An 11,442-nucleotide genomic window follows, 5' to 3' on the forward strand; every position below is an offset into this window, starting at 1 on the left:
GATTTTGGCACTTTCAAAGGTTTAGTGTAGTTTGAAAGGTTTTTAAAGTTCTAAGGCGTTAGTTCTTTGTCCTTCACCAACCAAGAATAGTTTAATACAAATATCTACAGTTATGGTAGAGCTGAAACCCCAAGCTCCTTAAAGGAGCATTTCACCGGTGGAGGCATGAATATGTATTGAAATTGGGTCCTATATGTAGTCGAATATTAAAATAAAATTCTAATTTGGTGCCGTCTTGACCGAGAAAAGGCAGAAAGTGACTTTTTGGCACTTGTGGATTGAAGACAACAACTCCCACTATGCACCACGATGCACAGCTTCGCTGGCCACTCCCGCTGATCTAGATCTTCGCCTATCGGCTGTAGCAGCCGCAGCTGCCTCATGTTCCTCTATCAGCTTAAGCTGCTTGTCGCTATATTGCGGCTCATAGAGGTAGCCACGAACATCTGATCCGAGCATCAGATCTTCAAAATCCCCATCTTCTATGTCAGATCCAGTACCTTCCGCCATTGTACTTCAGTTTTATCAACAGCCTCTGTTGGTTTAGCTTTAGACGCTGTAGATGTTAGTTTCTGCTGGTGAAGTCCCACCCACTGGCACTGCTCTAATAGGTCTGTAGCGTCAGTGGGTACCACCCCCTATAGGGGGGTGAGACTAGTGCTTGTAGTCTTACGAGAATCCTCCCCTCTTACACTTCCTATTTACTTATACGCAAAAATCGTCATATTGCGTCATCTTAAACAGGAAGTGTTGGAGATCGATACGGATCTCTCCAGTCTCTCCAGAAAATAAGGGAATGATGCACGACCATTCAAAAATATGAGTGGGTTTCTAACGAAGCAAAGCTTAATGGAAATGGGTGGAGTTTCCCTTTAAGACTGTATCTCATACGACTCTGATCTGACCTCCCAGGACTAATGACACAAAATATAGATGCCAATCTTAGGTGTCTCCTAGCTACTGTCTCCAAATATGCTTCGTAGCTACTGCAGTCTCCTAGCAAATATGGAACTGTCTCATCTGAAAGCACTGTTGAGGAGATGTTAGCAGAGAGTAAGGAGATGAAGGACAGGGTCAAAGGTTAAGAGCATTTTCTTCCTGCTTACAGTAAAGTACATCTGGACCTAAGTTGATGAGGCTTATTTTTGTTATTATTAAAAACTTGTTGCATACCAATTACGAGTCTTGTTGATTTGGTTTATTATCTCTATCCTACAGAGACTACTCCAGCTGCAGAACTTCAACACCCTGATGGCGCTGGTGGGAGGCCTCAGCCACAGCTCCATATCCAGGCTGAAGGAGACGCACTCCCACCTGGCCCCTGAGGTCACCAAGGTGACCCTTTCCTTCAGACCTCTGAATGATCTGAACTCATTAGAAACAGCAGTTGCTTGAGAGACATTTTCGATTTTAGCATGGAGAGGGGTTAATGCAGGAGTTTGACTCTCAACTGATTGGTTTCTGGGTTTGATTCCCTGATGTAGCCTAATCTGTGGGCATCCTTAAACTAGATATTTAATCTCTACCTGCTCCTTAAGAACATGCATCTGGAACCACTGTACAACTTTAGACAAAAGCGTCCTGACCAAGTCGGGACCAGATTCTAGGGAGACTTTAAAAAGGTTTATGATAACCAAAGAGCTCCAAGTCAATTTCGGACATCATGCACAACATGCCTCTGATAACTCCAATAAGATCAACATTGAAACGCTTGACCCACTGAGGGAACATGAGACTGACAGGATAGTTTGAGAGCACCTAAGAGATCCAGTAGGGCTGCCTCCATCCTGTCATTAACTTATATAGCTTTAGTCAAGATCAATGATGGAGATTGAGATAGCATGGTCGTATTGATCGCTGGGTGGATGTTAGTCTATGATGGACCCGTCTTGCCTACTTCCTCTCTTGCTCCCTTTAATGACAACAACACAAGCTTAAAAAAACATACACAAACGGGCAGAGACATAACAACACAAGAATGTTAAAAATCACAAACATAAACAAACAAACATAAACAATCCTAAATGAACACAAACAGGAACGAGCGTGAACAAAACACAAACATGGAAGTACACCCACACAAAAACATCAGTAAAAATAGAAAACATAAACACACACAACACAGACAACACAAACACACACCAGCAGCACAGTAAACATGACGGCTGTGGTTCTGGCTGCAGGTGTGGGGTGAGATGACGGAGCTGGTCTCCTCCAACGGCAACTACTGCGGCTACCGCAAGGCCTTTGGCGAGTCGCGCGGCTTCAAGATCCCCATCCTGGGTGTGCACCTGAAGGACCTGATCGCCGTGCACGTGGTGTTCCCCGACTGGGTGGAGGACGGCGCCAAGGTCAACCTGGTGAAGATGCAGCAGCTGTACGGCACCTTCAACGAGCTGGTGTCCCTACAGGGGGCGGCGGCTCAGGTGGAGCCCAACATGGACCTCATCTACCTGCTGACGGTGGGGAGCATGGGTGGAGACACACAAGGACATGGGACAAAGACACATAGTATATGCACAGAGGCATTTAGACACACACATAGGCATAGACACAGATAGACACACATGAACACGCATAGACACACATAGACACACATAGACCTATATAGACACTCAGACATAGACACATGTAGACCCACATATAGACGCACGTAGACACACACATAGACCCATAGACATAAACAAAGACACATATCGACACATAATTAAAACAAGTATATAGACAAATATCATAATGCTATAAAGTACATTTTTTGTCATTTCTAAAAAGATCAAGAAGAACCATCCCGTCAGCCAGCTTGTAATATAAGAGTGTATATATTATGTGTATATATATTATGTGTATATATATATATATATATATATATATATATATATATATATATATATATATAATGTGTACAAATCCCAGACTCATGTCCATGATTGTTCCACTTTAAGCAAAAAGTAAAAAAAAGACATTAGGCCCTGTTGGGGCTTATTATTGAGAAGACATAATAGTAAAATAATGATAATAAAATGAAACAACAATCAGCCATGAGGTTAAACCAGTAGTCTAAATGCTACATCAGACGATGCTGTAACCAGCAGCTTAAAAAACACATGCAGCAGATGGGGGGGATTAGCCAGGTGTGTGCTCCCATTTCCCTTCCCTCTGGTTGGTTAATTCAGGAGTCATTTTACAAAACACACACACAGAGGACATGACTTCACCATCCCTTACGTCAGGCACACAGTTGCATTAGAACACAACAGAAAAAGTCTTCCATCTACTCTATACACACACACACACACACACACACACACACACACACACACGCACACACACAGACACACACACACACACACACATTTGCGCACACACACAGACACACACACACACACACACACACACACACACACACACACACACACACACACACACACACACACACACACACACACACACACACACACACACACAGACACACATATGCGCACACACACAGAAACACACACACACACACACACACACACACACACACACACACACACACACACACACACACACACACACACACACACACACACACACACACACACACACGCATGGTTAATGAAAGCATTTACGATGCCGATGTTTGAGTTAATCATGACCGGGGGTGTCTCTCATCTCTCCTCAGCTGTCCCTGGACCTTTATTACACCGAAGATGAGATTTACGAGCTCTCGTTGCTACGGGAACCACGGAACTCCAAGTCATTGGTGAGTCTCTGTTTTGAGTCTTCAGAAGCAGTGTCTCTCTTGAGTCATAATGAATTTACACATACACACACACACACACACACACACACACACACACACACACACACACACACACACACACACACACACACACACACACACACATGCATCCATGCACAAATACACAAAAACCAACACAACCACATACAAATATAAAAACACACTGACATACACCATCACACAAACATACACATCTCTAGTTGATACGGGAACTCCAATAAAAAATGTTTGCCATATCCACCATCCCCAACAGTCAAACTCTCCGACCACTCCCAACAAGAGCCTCGCCCCCCTCGACTGGGCATCTGGGGTCACCACCAAGCCAGACCCCTGCGTTGTCAACAAACACATCCGGAAGGTGGTGGATGTGAGTGCCTGGATGTACACCACTACACTGTCCAACATATAACATGTGTTCTCTAGCTCAACAACCCTGCACAGTTTATACATATAACATCTGTTCTCTGGCCCAACAACCCTGCACAGTTTATACATAGAACATCTGTTCTCTGGCTTTACACCACTACCAGTTTATACATATAACATCTGTTCTCTGGCTTTACAACACTACACAGTCCAAAATATAACATCTGTTCTCTGGCTTTACAACACTACACAGTCCAAAATATAACATCTGTTCTCTGGCTTTACAACACTACACAGTCCAAAATATAACATCTGTTCTCTGGCCCAGCACCACTAAACCGTTTATGCATATAACATCTGTTCTCTGGCTATACACTACTACACAGTTTATACATATAGCATCTGTTCTCTGGCTGTCTACCACTAGACAGTTTATACATATAACATCTGTTCTCTGGCCCGACCCTACAACACAGCAGGCCAGGCTCAGAAAAAAAAGATAAAGATTGTTTAGGTCTTGGTATATTTAAAACTAAATCGAAATGACTTGACAAAATAGCAGGTTTGCGACTAAATCGAAGCTCTGCATTGGGCTTGGATGAACTGTACTGTCTAAGGAACATCTCAAAGAAGTGATCATCATGCATATATTCATATGTTTCTCTATCTTATCTCTCTCAAGTCTGTTTTCAGGAACTACGACCACGACCGAGACGGCTACATCTCCCAGGAGGACTTTGAAAGTATCGCTGCCAACTTCCCCTTCCTGGACTCCTTCTACGTTCTCGACAAAGACCAGTGAGTAGACATTTAAAGGTCTTGACTCTAGTGGTGGGGGGAGTGCAGTTGTTGGGGGGTTGATTCCAAGCTGAAAGGTACTGGGTTCGATCCCCAATGTCCGCAGCTTATCTCTAGCCTTCTTAGTGCAAGATGCCCTCACCCTTCCTGCTTTTTAATGACACGCATCTGAATTCAGTCACTTTCTCTTTTGTCTTCACTTTTGACTTTGACTTTGACTTTCTACTCACAGTTTAATGTGTTCTCTGTGGCTCAGGGACGGACTGATCAGTAAGGATGAGATGATGGCATATTTCCTGAGGGCCAACCCGCTGCTCCAGTGCAAGATGGGCCCCGGGTTCATCCACAACTTCCAGGAGATGACCTACCTGAAGCCCACCTTCTGCGAACACTGTGCTGGATTTGTGCGTAAATTGTTCTACTCTGATCTCCTTTGATCTGCTTGTTACCTTGTATCACAAAATAGGACTTTTCCGATTGTGGGTCTAGTCGAGACTCCTACCAACTAGGCGACTAGCCCCGAGATAATGAGCATGCCGTCACAGTCAGGGAGAGGGGGGAGCGGGGTGATGATCGGAATGGCTCGGATTGGTGATTGTCGATTGTACTTGCTCAAAGTAGAAAGTACTGAACAGTATTTAGAATCAAAAATGATTGACAAAATTGAATAAATGAAGCAGCAGGGGATGGAGATTTTATTTAAAGATGCCTGTGGACATTGGTGTTCGAATCCTGAACCATTAAGCTGGGAGACACACACTAACCAATGACTGCCCTGCCATGATTTATCCGTATTATGTTTCATCATCGGTGGGTATCTGGGGCCATTGTTTTCAACTAGTAAATGTCAAAGTTGTTTAACACATGTCATGGCTTGCTTGTGACTGGCTTATGGTTGTTATTATTGTTATTGGTTGGCTTGTGAATATCATGCTGTGACCAGGAATTTACTTCAAACTCTCTGTTTATGTTGTTTTCCCTCTTTCTATTTCCAGCTCTGGGGAATCATCAAACAGGGCTACAAGTGCAAAGGTACGCTAACCAAGGCAGCATTTTATATTAGTTGACCTTTTCCCCGACACGATGGAACGCCATGAAAAGTTCTCAAAGACCGAATACATAAAAATATATGAGCAGTTTGGAAAGTACTCTAAACACTTTCTCAATCATAGTGAACTGCAGGTGTTTCAGCAGCTGCTAACATTTACATAGTCCCTCGAGGATTTTATTATCAAAGTAGAAGGTAGTAAAAGAAGAAAAAGGTCGTAGAAAAAGGTCACCAAATATGTGTTATGTGTCAGTCAGTGTGTGTGTGTGTGTGTGTGTGTGTGTGTGTGTGTGTGTGTGTGTGTGTGTGTGTGTGTGTGTGTGTGTGTGTGTGTGTGTGTGTGTGTGTGTGTGTGTGTGTGTGCGTGCGTGCGTGCGTGCGTGCGTGCGTGCGTGCGTGCGTGCGTGCGTGCGTGCGTGCGTGCGTGCGTACGTAAAAATAGCTAAATGAAAAAAAAGGAATTGATGATCAAAAAGTATGAATTCCTTCCTGAATTGTTTTGATGGAGTTGTTAGTCAGCGTTGTGTTGTTGTGTGTTAGACTGTGGGGTGAACTGCCATAAACAGTGTCGGGAGCTGCTCGTCCTGGCCTGCAGGAAGCTGCTCCGCTCCTCGTCACTGGGCAACGTTTCCCCCAGTGAGCTGACCCACTGCTCCATGCCCAGCAGCCCAACACTGGCTACCTGCAAAGGTAGGGTATCCCTCTTATCACACTCCACCAACCGGTATGCATGCTCGCGTTAATATAAACCATACAGAACATACAGAAATAAACGTGGCTTGTTGGAACCTTAATGAGGGGCTGATGACGGTATTGAAAGGTATTGCGATTCGTCCATACACATTGCTGACGATCAAACGATCAAGGCTCTGTGTTTCAAACCGAAAGTTTGCAGTCTTTAGGTATGCCTGTCGGAATATTTGAGCAAGATTCCTTAACCCCAAACTGCTGATTAACAAAGTAGGAAATCGGTATATACAGTATAATCTTCAGCGCATTCTTCCCGTGCCTATGATGCTGCTGCAGACGAAGACGAGGTCTTTGAGTTCCCAGTGGTGGCTCCCCTGGCTCCAGACCCCCAGTCCATCACGCTGATGAGCGGGTCGGCCCAGCGCATCTCGGTCCGCCTGCAGAGAGCCACCATCAGCCAAGCCACCCAGATGGACCCCCTGTGGGCGGAGCGCGGCTGGGGGCCCGCAGCCGACAGCGGCTCCCACACCTTCCCCAAGATGAGGTACCGGCCCCACCGCAAGACGTCCAAGAACAAAGGCTTCGCCCGCTGGGAGAACCACGACGGTGGGTCCCGCCAGGGCTCTCCTGCCCAGAGTGTGGGTCTGGACCCCCAGCAGGGACCCGGAGGACCCCGGGGGTCGAGGAGGGACGCCGTTCAGAACGGGATCAGCACAAACAGAGGAAAGGTGAGGCTGCTGTAAGGCCGGTGGTCCTCCACCGCTTTTAGCTCGGAAAACGTTTGCAACTCCGAACTTGCTTCCCCAGACATCGTTTTGACCCAATCAACGCCTGCAAACCCATAGCACACCTTCTAGAATCTTTGGAAACCATGACAACTCAATTCATTAATGTTAGTTACGCATTCAATGTCCCCATCCTATTGGCTTTTAGAATGCATTTCACATCAGGTCAGCCATGGTTTTCCTTAAAAGATTCCAGAAGATATCCCCACCCAACAATCCAATATGGCTCAATACGTTTGGGATAAAGGTATTATTTTTTATTATTATTACATTTTTCTTCCTAATGCTAAGTGAAATGTTGTTATCTACTCCCCAGGACAGTTGACTTGGCCACCGGTCCAGCTGTGGAAGGGTTTCTGGTTCGAGTACAGGGAAGTTATCGTCCCTGGGGGAGGTGCTTAGGTGCCTGCGGGCCCCCTTCCGCCACCCCCTGTAGCCGGCCCTGTCCCCTGGACCACAGGACACAGAGACATGTGGGGAGCCATGTTCATATGACCCCTGAAGAAGATACAGACTCAGCAACACTGGTGAAGTTCTCTCTCTCTCTCTCTCTCTCTCTCTCTCTCTCTCTCTCTCTCTCTCTCTCTCTCTCTCTCTCTCTCTCTCTCTCTCTCTCTCTCTCTCTCTCTCTCTGTCTCTCTCTGTCTCCCTCTTTCTCTCTCTCTGTCACTCTGTCTCTCTCTCTGTCTTTGTCTACAGCGATAGCCACCCTGTTGTGTACTGACAAGGGATCAGTTGATGAGCAACAGGACAACTTGTCTCTGTTTGTTTGTTTTCTATCCAAAGGACACTTCACCTTTTCAGAACCTGATCACAAGTACGCTTGAAGCCAGTATGAGAAGGTTATGAACTATGAGAGCTAGTTAACATGTGTGGCATCTAAACCTGGCGCCTTATGTTTTGTATACAAACTCTCTCTGGAACAAAGAACAGCTTAAGGGTTTGTTTAAGGTTGTGGTTAAGGTTGGGTCGTAATTGGTTTCCAGGCATTGGCTTCGTTTGACTGCCTCAATAAGACGGTTGTTTTGAAAAGTCTGGACAGTGAAGAGAAGGAGAGGATGTTTGAGTTATTGTTTTTTGCCGCTCCTAGGGCCAAGAGACCACATGAAAAGTGACCAGGAATCAAAGGTTGGTGCATTTGTTCATGTGCGGTCATGGAAATACTGTCTGTCTCTCTAAAGAAATGGCTACTACTGACTATCCCGAAAGTGCCAGTTTGTGACGTATCTGTCTCTTCAGTATGGAGGTACCTACAAGTTGTACAGAGCGAGGTTGTGCTATAACTCATACAGAAGCACGTTTGTGTTCTTCTGGTCAAGTAGGAAGTGGTGGGTAGGGTCTTTCGGTTTGAAAGTTCACAGTGGAAGGGAAGTCGAGATGGTTGGAAGAGGAGACGGCCAGATGTTTTTACTACATCAGCTCCAGGTTTGATATTACCGACATGGAAGGTGGTCAGCAAAGACAAGATAGGTTAGATATTGGTTGGGGTGAACTGCAGAGAGGAAGTTGACCGTCAAGACTGTTTAACTCTTTATTAACAGTGTGGGGAAAGTTAAGACCAGAGAAGAAAGTAGACATCTTAAATTAGTTGGGGTTTGCACATTGCCCCAACAAAAAACCCACACCCAACTATTGAATGTTGGCCGAGGTTGGCCACTGCCCATTTGACAATGTAAATGAAAATTACATTAAACATGTAAATGACAACAGCCAACCGCCACCAATTGGTTTGGCACAGTGTTGGCGTTTGTTGGTGCTTATTGGGGAAGGGTGCAAGCCCCTTTAGGTTAGGCTACTTGCCTTAGCAACTGAACTGGAAATCATGCAGGAAACACATCGAGCAAAGTTTAAATGAACTTCTAAAGGTCTTTCTGGGGAATGGCATTTTAAAGGAACAATAAGTGGTTCCCACAGAATGTTGTTGGAAATATACGTTATTTATTTTTATGATTGTTATCTTTCAAAGGGACCTGGCTTGTTCTACAACTCTCCAGTAGGTGTACCTAGTTCAAATGTATTAACAAAATATACATTTGTTGTTTTCTGTAGAAAATCTCTTCGTCTGAAACACTGCTTAGTGCTGCTTTATTGTCCTCATGATTGGTATAAAGGGCTTGTTTTATAATTTAATATTTATGTGGTTTGAATGGACAGAAAATGGTGTTTGTACATGATTTGTATTAAAGTATTGCCTGATTTTTTCAGACTTTTTTTTTTAACTTGTCAAGTTTAAGGTATCTTTTAACTTTGACATGGATATACTGACATACACAGACATATCAATGTATGTATACATATCTGTATACTTATACTTTTGTATGCACATTCCAACCCACAGATACAATTTCCAGAAAATCAAGTGATTTTCAATTCATCACCACTATAACATCAAAAGATCTGTTCAGTATGTTCACCTTGAATTATTTATGGGAACTGATTGTATTTTTTGCCATTTGCCAACTGCCATTAGGAAAACAGACAACACAAGATCTATTCACAAATTACAACCCCCCCCTAAAACAGAAAAGCAGTGGGATGCATTCCACCAAGCTATAACTTTTTGTGTATTTATTTTATAAGGGACAAGCGTTTCCTCTGAGATTAATAAGATGTCACAAAGAATGGATTTTGGATTTTCTTTGTTAAAATTACATCTGTTCTTTGTTGTTGCTGTGAATGATTTCGAAAAACAGCAACAATTGGATGTATCGATGTGTTGTATATTTCAAATTTTAGTTTAAATATCTTCAGAATTTTTTTCAATTGTTTAGTCGTGTTTATACATCATCAAACAGGCTGTTTACCTAAACCTGCTGTCATACTGATTTTGATTCCTTTATTCTGGAAAGTTTGGGCTGTGTTGTGTTATGATAATGCTCGAACCCAATGGAGGAAAAAACCCTGAAGAAAACAACAGTTTAATCTATAACATAGATGCAACGCAGATATTAATCCCAATGAATTTCGCTACAGAATGCATGTATAATCTAGACAAAACATTTCACTGTGTTTAAATGTTTGTAAAATTTACAAAAGAAAGTACTGATCTGGAGCCATTGCAGATTCTGTTGACAGTATTCACTAAATGGTATTCATCTGATCAACCTCTTGTTTCCTTACCTTTTAACTGAAAACATTGATCTGCCCACATCGGAAAAGCTTCTTAGCGCTTGCAGCCAGAGATAAGCTTGCTAAAGATTCAATTGTTTCACGCAAAAAAAGACAGAGACAATCCAATGGTACACCACTCAGAAAACAAACAACTGCAATAGTATTGAGTACTATTGCACTACCGCCGAATCAGACCCGAACAATGTGTTTATATTCAATTGACCCATATCAAAGGCCTTTTTTTTTTTTTTTTTACTGAAATATAGCCTGTAGTGAAGTTTTATTTAAAGTATGCAGGATATATATTTTTTTATGGTCCATACATTTTGAACTTTGAAATTACAGTAGGCTTTTCTTCTTCATCTGTTGAGCCATAAACACATCATGATCCTATTTTAAGTCGTTTATATATTCTTTATTTTTTGCTTTATGTGAATATTTCTTTCAATGGCCTCAATGAAGCCATTTAAGTATCCTATCACTCAATTTCTAGGAATCACTTTCTAAAGATGTGGCATCTCTATGCTGTTTCAATTTCAATTAAAGATATTTATTGAACCTGCCTATCGTGCGTGATGATGTGTATGTTGGGCAACATTAAAGCATTGAAACCTGCACCTGCAGTAGACCTAAGCAAAGTCTTCATGCTATATGGCGAGAGGATCAAATTAGCGAGAAATGAAACAGAAGGCATGAATAGAAACGTTCATCGACGACAAATGGTCTGACAGCACCATCTAGTGGTAGAGTTGGGCATCCTGCAAATTGGGTACCTAACATTGTTCCATAACTAAGAACTTTGCTTACCACTATTTTGTATTGATGTTTTTTTTATCATGAAGATGCATTGTGATGAAGAC

The 11,442-nt window shown here is 43.1% G+C and overlaps 1 protein-coding gene across 2 annotated transcripts in view; it reads left to right on the plus strand.

The window, feature by feature from the left end:
- Nucleotides 1-11,144, plus strand: part of rasgrp3 (RAS guanyl releasing protein 3 (calcium and DAG-regulated)) — a 31,025-nt gene extending 19,881 nt beyond the window's left edge. For both annotated transcript variants that reach the window (XM_060073469.1, XM_060073470.1), the window contains exons 8-17: nucleotides 1,219-1,335; nucleotides 2,184-2,462; nucleotides 3,665-3,745; nucleotides 4,038-4,151; nucleotides 4,833-4,948; nucleotides 5,205-5,352; nucleotides 5,944-5,980; nucleotides 6,537-6,686; nucleotides 7,023-7,414; nucleotides 7,788-11,144. In XM_060073469.1, the coding sequence (XP_059929452.1) occupies nucleotides 1,219-1,335; nucleotides 2,184-2,462; nucleotides 3,665-3,745; nucleotides 4,038-4,151; nucleotides 4,833-4,948; nucleotides 5,205-5,352; nucleotides 5,944-5,980; nucleotides 6,537-6,686; nucleotides 7,023-7,414; nucleotides 7,788-7,796 (1,443 nt within the window). In that variant the 3' untranslated portion in view covers nucleotides 7,797-11,144. The remainder of the gene's footprint in view (nucleotides 1-1,218; nucleotides 1,336-2,183; nucleotides 2,463-3,664; nucleotides 3,746-4,037; nucleotides 4,152-4,832; nucleotides 4,949-5,204; nucleotides 5,353-5,943; nucleotides 5,981-6,536; nucleotides 6,687-7,022; nucleotides 7,415-7,787) is intronic.
- Nucleotides 11,145-11,442: the final 298 nt, after the last annotated feature.

The sequence above is a fragment of the Gadus macrocephalus genome, chromosome 15 (assembly GCF_031168955.1).
Source record: "Gadus macrocephalus chromosome 15, ASM3116895v1".
Classification (NCBI taxonomy): Eukaryota; Metazoa; Chordata; class Actinopteri; order Gadiformes; family Gadidae; genus Gadus; species Gadus macrocephalus.